Source organism: Colossoma macropomum, unplaced genomic scaffold (assembly GCF_904425465.1).
Source record: "Colossoma macropomum unplaced genomic scaffold, Colossoma_macropomum, whole genome shotgun sequence".
Lineage (NCBI taxonomy): Eukaryota > Metazoa > Chordata > Actinopteri > Characiformes > Serrasalmidae > Colossoma > Colossoma macropomum.
The window spans coordinates 1,087,691-1,101,488 of NW_023494903.1; the positions used below are offsets into that span (position 1 = coordinate 1,087,691).

The 13,798-nt window shown below is 36.9% G+C and overlaps 2 protein-coding genes across 2 annotated transcripts; both read right to left on the reverse strand.

The window, feature by feature from the left end:
• Window positions 1–958: 958 nt before the first annotated feature.
• Window positions 959–2,869, reverse strand: LOC118800525 (ferritin, middle subunit-like). Its single transcript, XM_036560786.1, has 4 exons — window positions 2,642–2,869; window positions 1,838–1,984; window positions 1,618–1,743; window positions 959–1,315 (listed from the first exon to the last, which is right to left on the reverse strand). The coding sequence occupies exons 1-4, from the start codon at window positions 2,741–2,743 to the stop codon at window positions 1,160–1,162; spliced, it is 531 nt and encodes a 176-aa protein (XP_036416679.1). The 5' UTR covers window positions 2,744–2,869; the 3' UTR covers window positions 959–1,159.
• Window positions 2,870–8,787: 5,918 nt separating this feature from the next.
• Window positions 8,788–12,151, reverse strand: LOC118800526 (ferritin, middle subunit-like). The gene is made up of 4 exons (XM_036560787.1): window positions 11,910–12,151; window positions 10,453–10,593; window positions 10,248–10,373; window positions 8,788–9,124 (listed from the first exon to the last, which is right to left on the reverse strand). Exons 1-4 carry the CDS (start codon window positions 12,012–12,014, stop codon window positions 8,975–8,977), a joined length of 522 nt encoding a protein of 173 aa, XP_036416680.1. The 5' UTR covers window positions 12,015–12,151; the 3' UTR covers window positions 8,788–8,974.
• Window positions 12,152–13,798: the final 1,647 nt, after the last annotated feature.

Here is a 13,798-nt window from a genome sequence, read left to right on the forward strand (position 1 = left end):
AGTTCTAAACTGATGCTGCTGTGGTGTTTCCATGGTAGCCCATTTATAGAGTCTATAGTTTCTGAACATCGTCACTGTCCAAAGAAAACCATGTATCTCTATTTTTGTTAATTTTTGATTTTTACATCATTCAAACACAGCTGCTGTCCTTTACATTGTGTACAAAATTCATGATGAATGGACCAATAGAAATGCTTTAAAATCACTTGGAATAAAATATCTTTACACTGACTCACATTGAAAGGTAAGAGCATTTTTGCCCTCTACTATAAAGTTACTATTTTAGTGATACTTGTTTTTCTTTGGACAACGATGATATGGTACTATCCTGTTAAAGCAATGTAGGCATTAATTAGTTGTTACTAGTTAAAACGTGTTTTTTTGGCGCAACCAAATTTAGTAAAATGGTCTAAAACTAACTTGTGTTAACTAATGACTTTGTACACACAAACTTAAGAATGAACTTGGGCAAAACCGGAGATTGTCTGTTCACTTTTTTCCATCTTTTAATAGTTCCAATCCAGTCTGCTTCTCTACTTATGCACAAATGTGTCTACAAGAGCTTATTTCTTTATAACTAATCTCAAATCTTTACTTCTCTATTTGTCCCAGATTTGTTTTATGCATAAATGTTGTAAGCATGTTATTACGGCTTCCATTGGCAGACATATGATAAAAATATAACTGCTAAAAAAAACTAAAGTTTTGATTGGGCTGTTTATAAAGGGCAGACCATAATTTACCTTAATATACAAAAACAGGTGTAATATCTTTCATACTTCCTGCAATAAATTTGCAGTGTACTACATCCAATATGTTTGCATTTTCCTCTTCAGTGCAGTGTTTAGGTTCTATTACACATTTAGAAAATCAACAACAGCCCACAGAAATGAGTACAGACAGAGCACACGCTCTAAACCTGTAATATGTAGTGTTGAAAAATGCACTGACTCGAATATCCAGCTCAAAATGTTTATTCATCAGATTCAGGAATCTTCCACTGAGCCACAGTGAGACCATTAACAGCTACAGGACAGAACAGCATCCACAGAAAATAGAACCACTCACAGAATATTACCACAATATTATTCCCATACCAGTGAATGCATATCGTCCTAACCACAACCTGTAAAGCTCTGGGTGAAGCCTGGGACCTAATTTAGCTCTTGCTCCCCAGAGTGTGCTTGTCAAACAGGTACTCGGCCATCTTGTTGTTTCCAGCGTCCATCCTGGTGAGGTTGGTGATATAGTCACCCAGCTTCTTGATCATCTCCACCTGCTCATTCAGGTAGTTCGACTCCAGGAAGTCACACAGCTGTTGGATAAAGAGAGGGTGATAATCAGGTGGAGCTCACAGACAATAACATCATATTAACTATCAGTCTGTGAGTCTGCTGTCTGGCTGCCACCACAGTCCAGCTCTAATCGGCAGCTTTTAATGACCATGTTTCTGATTGGTAAGCTGTGATTTTTTTTCTGACACTGTCTTTACTAAAGAACACCTCAAGAATCTTTTTTTAATTTAACTGTGTAGTTCAAATGGAAAGAGAAGAACTCTGCAGGTGTTAATTAAAGTCTGATGATAGATTGACGTGTGATCACAGGGGTGAAACTCACATGAGGGTCACCCTTCTCCGTGGCGATCCTGTGCAGGTCCAGCAGAGCCTGGTTCACGTTCTTCTCCAGCTGCAGAGCGCACTGCATGGCCTCCAGTCCAGATCCCCACTCATCACGCTCAGGTTTCTGATGAAAGAACAAAAAAGAGTTGCAAACATTTTGGTGGCCGACTCAACTCCAGTGCTTTGGACCTCAGTTTCATTTGAACAGTGAATCATACCCTGATGTCCTGGAGGAAAGTGCGTCCACCTCTCTTGTTCTGGAATTCCAGAAACTTCTCAGCGTGCTCTCGTTCCTCGTGGCTGTTCTCCTTGAAGAAGTGAGCGAAGCCTTCAAGGGCTACATCGTCCCGAGAGAAGTAGTAGGCCTGTTGGAAAGAATAAGAGGTAAATAGAGGACATGGACAATTAGTCCTATTGTTAAATACAGATCAGGACAACTTTACATTAAAAGGCACCTTCACAGCTTTTTTTTTTGGGTGACTTATTATTTTAAGTTGACTTGATTTTATTTTTACAGTGTACCAGTATCTATGGTAGCCCATGTTCACCAGTGGAGAAAAAACATGGTCACACTTTTTCTCTTTCTCCATTTCTGGCAGAAGTACGTCAACGCTTGACTTAGCACCTCAAAATAATGACTCATAATAATAATAATAATAACTCATTTTTAAATATTTCAAAATAATATTAGAGATAATAAGTCAAAAATAGTGGAATTTAAGTAATAATTTTGACACAGTAAGTCAAAATAATAAGTAACTGTTTCGACATAAGTAATTTTTAAAAATAAGCCTTTATTTCAAGAATGTAGTGAACTGGCTTCAACAGATACCTGTGGTCTGTGAAATCATGTTGTTATTTATTAGTTAGCTGAAAGAAACTGATTTTTAAACACCAGCTTCTCACAGAATACTAGACGGTCAAACAACTTAGCTGCCACCTGATATACTGAACAGCTTCTCACACAAACACGACCAGATTTCTGTCTCCTAAATCCGTGAGTTTGTAGTTTCAGTACTCACCATGGAGGTGTAGGTGTAGGAGGCGTAGAACTCCATGTTCACCATCCTGTTGATGGCGGCCTCGCAGTCGCGGTGGTAGTTCTGGCGGATCTGAGACTCCATTTCGGCTGATTTTCTAATCAAACCTGAGTACAAAAATAAAATCTAGGTGGAAAAGAGACGAAGACGTTCCGTTCAATCACTGTTGACCCGAGAACCTCTGAGTCCCACAGCTGTGAGGATGAAGCGGCTCCCGGGCTCTATTTATTACTGTCACCCCGGCAACGAGCCTGATGCGGCAAGCCAATCAGAATGCGGGAATTTAGTGCTGGCGGTGGAAGAAGGGAGAAGGCGTGGCCAATGATCCAAACACGCAGAGCCAAGAAATGCAGTATAAAACCTATTAGACATTCAATACCAGGGTGAGCGCTTACAGAGCCCCTAGGCTGACATGATGATTATTTTTTAATAAGGCGTGGCCACAAATTAATATATTAAGGCCGCGATTTCCTATACTGTGGACACAAATTACCATATTGAGGCCTCAAATTACTATATTGAGGCCACAAATTGATATACTGCGGCCATGAATTACTATACCGAGCCCGCGACTTACTATATTGAGGCCAAAATTGACCATATTGAGGCCACAAATTAAAATATCAAGGCTATAAATTACTATATTGAGACCACAATGTACTATATTGAGACCAAACATTAATATATTAAGGTTATAAATTACTAATTTGAGACCACAATTTACTACATTGAGTCTATGATTTAATATACTGAAGCTAAAAATGTATATATTCAGGTTATAAATTACTATGTTGAGGCCATAAATGACTGTATTGCAGCCTCAAATTGATATATTGAGGGTATAAATTACTATATTAGGTCAATAAATTTCTATATTGAGGCCAGAATTTACTATATTGAGGCCACGATTTACTATATTAAGAGTAAAAAATAACTATATTGCAGCCACAAATTAATATATTGAGGCTAGAAATTTCTATATGGAGTCCATGATTTAATATATTAAGGTCACAATTTAATATATTGAGGCTATAAATTAGTGTATTGATGCCACAAATGAATATATTGATGCCACAAATTAATATTTTGAGGCCACAATTTACTATATTGAGGCTCCAAATTAATATGTTTAGGCACTAAATTAATATATTGAAGTCACAAATTAATATACTGAAGCCATTAGTTGCGTTTCTCATAAATCGTGGCCTCAATACATTAAATCGTGGACTCAATATATTAATTTGTGGCCACATCTTAAAAACATTCACTATGTCACCTCAGGGGCTCCATAAGCACTCAGAGATCTCAGTAGAGTAAAATTCTTCATCATGCATGGTGACCAAGCTGTATTCAAAGTCTGAAATCTTAGAGCTCCCTTTCCAGACAAGTTCAACTAACCTGTAGAATAATTAATGTAGCTATAGGTTTACTACCCTGCATAAACTGTTCATGACTGCATAGACAGTTAAGTAAACCTGATAAGTGTTTATTTTAAGAACATAAACATTCAGATACTTTATAAACTACTAATGTAGTACATTCCTTATAAAATATACACATATTGGTGATGTCATTGGCATTCACAGCCTCACTATTAGCGACCAGTGTTCGTTAAAAGTCCACAAAGTAATATTTCCTTATTTTACTTATTCAATTTGATGTTAACCACTTGGTTGACTGCATTTCCTGCACAATGACATTTTCTCTGTTATGAGATTTGAATACCACCAGTATCACTGCCCTCACTTACTGCTACATCAGACTGTAAGATAAAGTTGCTACACTAAGAATGTAAATTGAATATACTGTTGTGTGCAAAAGTTTGGGTGCCTCTGGTAAAATTATGTTCTGTTGGTTTTATAAAAAACCCAAAGTAAAAATAAGTTAACAGAGAACATCACAGAAAACACACTTTTAATTTACAATCACTGTCTGTTTGCTAAATTTAGCATATTAGAAAAAAATAAAACATAAAATGTGGCCTGTGGGAGAGTTATGGCACATTTTATATTTTATGTTCACCTAGTATGTTAAACTCAACAACAAAATAACAAAAAAAAATAAATAAATAAATAAATAAATAGATGGTTTTTTAAATTCATGGAGAATCTGTTGTAAATGGTTCTTTATAGAGTCATTTTTAAAGTGGTTCGATATAGAACCAAGAAGTTTTGATATTGTTACAATGAACCCTTTTTGGTTCAAAATAGAACCATTTTCACATAAAACTCATTCTCTATTAAACTCACGAACAATTTCACCATGCATAGAACCTTTTAAGCATGTACAGAACTCATAGTTCTAACAGAACCATTATATTTACTAAAGAACATATTTTTAATGAGTGTAGATAGATAGATAGATAGATAGATAGATAGAGGGGCAATATACCATCTTCAGTTCGTCTGACTGCATGTGTTTCAACTGTGGGAGGAAACCCACCTGGACATGGGGAGAACATATAAACTCCACACAGAGAGGGAGGTCACCCGGCTGGGGAATTGAACCCAGGCCTTTCTTACTGTCAGGCGAGATCCACTGCGCCACCATGCCGACCCGGATGGATGGATGGATGGATGGATAATTCCATATTTTAGTGGTAACTTATTTTCACTTCAACAACCCCCATTATTTGAGAGAGTGTTCAAACTTTTGCATATGACTGTGTATAGAATAAGTTGTACATTTATGAAAAGCTGATAACCAGATTAGCTCAGAGTATCTAATAAGTAATTTTCACAGACTATAATGAAAAACTATATGAACTATATGACTATATGAAAATAGCCAACTAGCATTTATGCTCACTTTGTAACACTAATACATTTCTCAACATTTCGGTTCTGCTTTATTACTGTGTACAGGGTGTTCTGTACACTTTAACCTTTACAGCAGCTGAAAACTAAACTGTTCACCTACAAACACCACAGTGTAACATTACAGAACACAGCACAGAACACAGCACAGAACACTGCACACGGCGTGACTCAGCTAAATGCTGGCTCACATTTCTCTGGTCTGGATAATTGAACTTGGACTAGTTTAAATGACAGACATGGTTACCTTCTGAATTAATGATGAACAGTCATGTTACACTGATTAAAGAGGTGTGAGGATCTTAGAGGGAGTCAGTCCCGTCCATCGTAATTAACTCTTTAGGGCCACATTTGATGTAGACTGGAACCCTAACCAGCTACCAGGAGTTTGGGTGTAAAAACTTGGAAATGTTTGTTTCCAACCCTGTTTGCTAATGTCTTTCCCACAGATCTGAATGCAGACATCACTTTAGTCACTGTTCCTACAGAAACACTTGCCAATTGAACAGTATTTGTGACTGAAGCTCCTGACCCAATAGAGAACCCTCTTTCATAGTCACTTAGATCCGTTCCTCTTGTTATCTTTCTCCACAATCGAGGTCAGTTGGGCCTGTTTAACATTTTTATACATACCACATGGTTTGTTGATTGCTTAATTGTATCATGCAGGACACCTATCTGGAAGCATCTGCACTTGTTTTGCTCATTATGCATGTAGTAAAAAAAACAAACACTGATTGCAGGAAAGTTTGGATTCGGGAGTCTTTTGTGTGTATTTGATCAAACTAGATTTAATGCTAATGCTAATACCTTTATTCTGAATGGCATGATGTCACTGTGAGTGTTACTCCCCACTGACCACTGACGTAAGTGAAAGAGGAGTGTCCACAGGGTCCAGATCTCAGTTCTCTCTTTACTATCTTATAAAGGTAAACAACGGAAACTCAGGTCATGTGATGTTTTGCTGTGTCACAGTGCCTCTGCATTTCTGTTACTGTCCAATAAGTGAGAGAACAGTGAGCAACAAGTAGATAATAGATAGATAGATAGATAGATAGATAGATAGATAGATAGAATTGTATGTGAAGTTTGAACACCCTCAGTTTACATGTTTTGTTGATTTTCCAAGTAAAAATAAGTTAAAACACCATCTACACAATTTCTATTTATTTGTTGACTTTTACATATTTTAACAAAAAAACATGAAATATAAAATGTGCCATAGTTTTGCACAGGCCACATTTTCTTTTTCCAATTTGTTAGTGAATTTATTTATTTACTTGTTGTCAGTAACTGTGCATTATGCTTGTAAGTTTGAATTTGACAGTCTTTCGAGTCTATTTGATAAAACTGGACTCAGAACTCTATAAACTAAACATCGCTGGGCCAGTTTTAGTGTTATTATTATTTAAGTGTTATTTCTTTTTTCAATTAAATGTACATCACTAATTCGAATCATCTATAGGGTGTGAACTGGGGGAGGCGCTGCTGCTGCTCTAGTGCAGCGCTGCCTCTGCTGTGCTACCAGAGATTTACTAACATAACGTGAAAGTGGAACCAACGGCTCAGCCAATCATATCAGAGCTGGGGGAGGGGCTCTGGTTTTACTCGCTCTGCAAAGTAACGCAGGTCGGTAACCACTGAAGCTGTGACAGGATTTTGGCTAAAAGCTCACTAAAATATATATCCACTGCACCACTGTGCCACACCTGATGGATGGATGGATGGATTGATTGATTGTTTACATGTTTTGTTGTGAAAATAAGTTAAAATAAGTGAAAATAAGTTAACATATCCTCTGCACATTATCTATTTATTTGCTGAAATTAACATATAAGAAAAAATATAAATATAGATAGATAGATAGGTTTACTATTAGGTAATACATTATTATTACTGTCTTCATATAGTATTCGTGATAATAACTGGACACAGTACTCATTATACTGAAGTGGTCAGTAAATCAGTTTCAATATTGTTAACATTTAATTTGTGAATGTGAATTTCCATCTTTATTAGCTCAGTAATCCTTCAGTTGAGTAGTACGTATAAATCAGGCAATCATGGCAGATTGAGCTCCTGGAAGAACTCAATGCAGCGCCTGCATGTGAAAGGGTATTCCGTCACCAGGTGGGCTTTTTGAGCTTGCTCAACCCTTTTCTTTTATTGGTTAACACCTCCATAATCATGTAAACATTTCTGTAAAGTATACAGCACTGTGCTAAAATCAGAGAGAACCCTTCATCTGCTTAATTTCCAATAAAAAAAACAGCCATTAAGTACAAGTTACTCAATTTTCAGGAGAGAGAGGTGTTTCTGTCCATCCTTCCACTGTGAGAAGACAACTCAGTGCCATGGGTCTGAAAGGATATGTACCTGTCAAGAAGCTCTTACTGAGAAAAGGAGACACACCAAAGAAGCTGAACAATGGACTGACCACCCCAGAGTCCAGACCTCAACATCACTGAACTGGTTTTTTGTTACTTGGATGGTGAGAAACAGGAAATGTAACCAGCTTCGAAGACTGAACTTTAGAGGTGTGAAAAAATATCCCTGCAGATTTCTTTGAGAAACTGAAAGTGAGTCTCCTGAAAGAACAGAAGCTGGAGTTATTTTTATTTCATGCATGTTACGTGAAATTACCATGTTGCAAAAAAAAAGAGAAATTTCCATTTTAATTACCAGGGTTGGGATATTTTTGCCTGCGCATGCAACGTATTTATTTCCATTTTATTGGCGTTAGCAATGAATTAGCTTATTTTAAGGCTGCATTAGTGTCTCATTCAGCCTTCAGAGCTCAGTTTAAAATACAACAAACCTTAATGACCCTTTTGTTTTATGGCCCTAAATAAATATTCTTTAACCCTGTGGTGTTGATGCATTAGTTACTCAGTGGTCTGGTGGACCCACCACATTATTGATTTTTTAAATCAATACAGCCATAATAATTTATGTAAAAATACAAGATGTTTAAAATATCACCAGTGGCCAGCGTAGGGTTCTCCTTTAGCAGCTGTAGCCAGTCAGCAGCCACCATGTGTAATATAAATGTGTAGGGGGTGAACAGTGTCAGTCATTGAAAATGTATTATTGTGTATGTTCTTCATAGAAAATGAGCAAAGGCCAAGGAATCTGAGGTTGAAATAATAATAAATCACATCATTTTTTCTTTTGGTAAACATTGAAAATGGGTCCCACAGACCCCAACACCATACAAGGGTTAAAATCCAATATTGGTAGTATATAAGGAGCAGTGAATGACTCTGCTGTAAGTGTATGTCTACTCTAAGGTGAAGAACTGGGACTCACATATCCACTTTAAAGTATTTATTGGTCAGATTCAGCCATTGTTTAAATTGCTGTGGACATATTCACTAAACAACTGCTTTCACAAAGCAAAACTGACCAACCTCTCCAGTTACTTTACATAGTGTATTTTAAAATTTCTTAATAGATTTTGTAAACATGGAGATGTTCAGTCATGGGCCTGGTGGAGCATTTAGCTCTCAAGACTGTGCTTGTCAAACAGGTACTCAGACATCTTGTTGTGTCCAGCGTCCATCTTGGTGAGGTTGGTGATGTGGTCACCCATCTTCTTGATCATCTCCACCTCCTCGTTCAGGAAGTGCGACTCCAGGAGGTCACACAGCTGTTGAAGAGATAAAGAGTGATAATGTGATGTTATGTGTCCATCATAAATTATACTGCAGTTAGTTTTGCTTTGCTTGGCCAGGATCTGCAAGTAGGTCCAGATTTCTATGCCTCACTCCTATAACTTAAAAATAACTCTGTCGGTTTGCATTATTCCCCATGTTGTTACTCAGTAATAAGCTTCAGGATGTAATAAGTCTGAGACTTTAAGGGGTTGGTTCTCTTTATATACCACTCCACGTTATTCACCTGTAACGTCACTGCTGTTTTATTTGTGGAATGTAAATAAACTGTGTTGTTAATCAGGTTTTGTGTGATAATTGTTACAAAAGCTTATTATAAGTACCAATAATGAACCTACAGGTCCTTTTAGGCCTTCAGATAATGACTAATGACTTCTGCGAAAAAAAATGACAGTAATTTTACTGTAGTTTTCAGATTGTTTCTATTTAATATAATCATTCTGCTTGCTGTATTTGAACTCTGCAGGTACTAATGGGAAACAAAGGGGTTACATTCTTGAACTGTCCAGTTGTCAAATTATTTCTCTATGGCATTTAGTCAGTGACAGCTAAGAGAGCTCTCTCATTGGTTGGGACTTCAGGAGCTGGACAGAAGGCCTAATGCATTAAATTAACCATTAATACAATAAGGAGCTGACAGTGGACTAAACCAAACACATTTTGATATGAATGGGACCAATTTTGTAAGGAAATTTTTTTCTAGGCCTTCACCACTGACTGAATATGAGCTGTAGTCTAACCAGATTTCAGTCAGTTGTCAGAAACAGAAAGCAGTGGTGGGGCCTGGAAAAAGACACAGAATATCTTTTGCTAGCTTTAAATGTTTTTGTTTAGTCTAGAACGACCAAAAAAGTGAATCGGCATTAGCACTAACTGCTATATAGATCCCACAGAGGCGCAAGCAGTAATTAGCTTTATGGAGTTATTTTTTCTTCATTTTTGACTGTGTTTTGACATTTTTGTCCAAATTGATGTCACTGACTCTTATTCGTGCAATGCATTAGTATGCCTTGAAAGCTGCTGAGATCTCTTGTGTATTATTGTGTAACTGTCAAACTTATGGACACAAAGATGTGTGTACATAGGCAGGTGACTCACATGAGGGTCCTCCCTCTCTGTGGCGATCTTGTGCAGGTCCAGCAGAGCCTGGTTGACCTTCTTCTCCAGCTGCAGAGCGCACTGAATGGCCTCCAGTCCAGTTCCCCACTCATTGCGTTCTGGTTTCTACAGCCCAAAAAAGAATATGAGCAAAAGCACAACAGAGGAAAGGCTAATTTCTTCAAGATGCTTCAGAGAGACGGACCTTGATATCCTGGAGGAAAATACGTCCGCCTCTCTTGTTCTGGAAGGAGAGAAGCTTCTCTGCTCGCTCCTGATGGCAGTTCTCCTTGAAGAAATGGGAGAAGCCTTCAAGGGCTACATCATCCCGACAGAAGTAGAAGGCCTGTGGGAAAAGCAACTGAGGGATTGAAATTGACTAAAATCTGAGGTTAAGTCCAAAAAAATGGATTGTAAACTGTCTGTTTTTCCAAAATTTGTTCACCATTACTAAAGTCTAACCGCCACGGTCCACAAGCGACACCATAAAATCTCAGCAATAGAACAGCCAGCTTTTTTCGTTTTTCATCCAACATGAAAGAAGTAAAATTGGCTTCCTGTATGGTGAAGTTGGCGCCTTTTTCAAATTCCCAGGTGCCAGAATGTAACTGCTGCACCATTTAAGGTGGAACAGGACAATAAAATACTAAAATGCAAAATAAACAAAAGGTCAGAGATGTGGCCAATCACAAGTCAGTACAGATGATGTCATCACTGTAAAGAAATTAATCACAAAAAAAGGTTAAAATGTTAATGACTGAGTCACTGAGCAAAATGCAGATTCATTTACTCACTTACTTTACACTGGAGCAGATGTAAAAGTCTTATCATTTGAAAATACTGAAGAACAGAGTAAATGTCTCTTCCTCCTGAGTCTTTGGGCCTCATCTTTCTCTCTCCTCCATCGCTTTCTCTTTTCCCCTATGTCTACATCTGACTTTTAACATTTTCTCTTTCTCTAATGTCCCGTGGACATTAGGTCTGCATCCTCTATTGATGCTTTTAAGTCTAGATTAAAAACCTATTTTTATTGATCAGATTTGTCTCTGTAAACTCATTTTTGCTGTATTTTTGTTTTGTTATACATTGGATGTTGTCTTATATTGTCTTTTTAAATGTGATCTTGTTCAGCACTTTGAGTCAAAATGTGCTTTATAAATATTTACTTATATAACTCATCTGTCTCTCGCCTTCTCCATCTCTTCCTCTCTTTTTTTCTCTCTCTGTTTACTTTCATCTTTGTTTCTCATCTCTCGCCCTCTCCGTCTCGCTTCCCCATCTCTCTCTTCCTCCTCTCTGTTTCTCTTTCTCTTGGTTCTGTACAGCACTAAAAAGGGTTTTTCTATCGTTAGAAAACTATTGTTGTTTCTATTGTTAGCTTGTCATTGTAACAACAGCAGAACCCTTTTTGGTGCTATATAGAACCATTTTCAGAAAGGCCCTATATACAACCATATACAACACATTCTCCATCAAGCTGAAGAACCATTTCACCATGCAAAGAACCACCGAAGCATCAAATGGTTCTATACTGAACTCATGGTTCTAAATAAAACCACTGACTTTACTAAAGAACCCTTGAGGAATGCTAACATGTACGTAACTGCGGCACCATTTAAGGTGGAACGGGACAATTGGAAAAGCCTCGTAAGGCCAACTCACCATGGAGGTGTAGGTGTAGGAGGCGTAGAGCTCCATGTTCACCATCCTGTTAACGGCGGCCTCGCAGTCGTAGTGGTAGTTCTGGCGGATCTGTGACGCCTGCATTTCGGCTGATTTTCTCCTTTTTTATCAAAACCGAAGTACAAAAGTAAAATCTAGTTGGAAAACAGACGAAGAAGTTCCGTTCAATCACTGTTGACGCGAGAACCTCTGCTGAGGCCCACAGCGCCTCACGCTCTCTATTTATCATCACCACGGCAACGGACCGGCTGCGGCCAGCCAATCACAACGCGAGGATTTAGGGACGGCGTTAAAATTACCGACACCTAAGATTCATTAAAGATGAATAATAAGGATTATTTATTTATTTATTCCAAACCTTTAAACCAAACCAAACACGCAGCCGTGAATGTGCAAAAACTGACCTCAGAAGAGGACATCATGGCCATAAAGTACCTAGTAGAATTATATACTATAAACTGACGATACAATAATGTTATCTGTTTTTATCGTTACTAATACTTACTTTTATCACTGCTTGCTGATATTAATTGCTACTATTTTTATTTTAAAATTTGTATTATTATGCCTGATTTTACTTTTTTACAATGATTTATATTACAGTTTTACCTTTATTACTGTTCATTTATTTTTATGCTATATTACGTCATTTTTAACAAATTATTGGGGATTTCATGTTCTTGTATGGTTTTATTCAATAAAATGTTTTATTGCGGTCCAAAATGACTTAGCATAACATTTTACATTAAAGTACATTTAAAATTAAGAATGTTTTTTGCTTCTCCTGTAAAGTTCCGGCAGTGATATCATATCACTGATATCTGTGATATCAATTTCTTGTATAATATGTGTATATATATATATATATTATATATATATATATATATATATATATATATATATAATGCATATGTAAACTATTTGTATGATCCATATATACATACATATCGCTGTTGTCGGAAGAAAACCTTGTATCTCCAAAATGGTAACTTTACAGGAGAAGGAAAAAACCTACTTTACTTTTAATGTAAGTCAATGGAACCAGACTTTTTTCCAAGTCATTTTGGGTCGTTTCTTTTGGTCCCTTCATTATGAAATTTACATACAATGTAAACGGTAATGGGCATTTTCAAATTATGTCAAAAACTGAAAAACAACAAAAATTAAAATACAAGGTTTTCTTCCGACAACAGCAATACACACACACACACACACATATATATATATATATATATATATATATATTTTTAAGGACATTTGTGTCTCTATTTACCTGCTTTTGCACTCATTCTGTGTACTGTGAACATATATTCTGTTCTTATGCATCTTAGAATCTGTCACAGCTACAAATAAACAAATAAATCCATTGAAATAATATTGCCTAAGCTGTACTGACTCCACACACCCCGTCTCGTCTCCAGGCTTTTATTTTATCGTTCTGTTTTTAAAAAGTTAGATTGTAAAAAGGTACAAATACGTACTTAGACATTTGTGCCTTATTTAAAAATGTATTAAGTTCACTGATCATATATTACATTTTTTTTTGCTTAATCAAACGGTCATTCAGAGTGGTTTGATGTGAAACGCTTCATTCTCGAGAAACTTACTGAGTCAGAATTGTTCACGGTGGTGATAGGCCACCAGACGTCCACCTCTAAAACCTCTCTCACAGAAAGTTATTACATGAAATGGTTACGAGGTCTGAGACATTGTTTTGTGATAGTCTTAAGATTATTTTTTTTTAGATTTAGCACTATTTAACCATCATCAACGTTCCATATAAACACTCAGAAGACTTGTGTAGGTTCACCGGTGGGTTTGGATCGTAAATGAAATGACTATATTTGTGTGGTAGACGTTGTGACCCC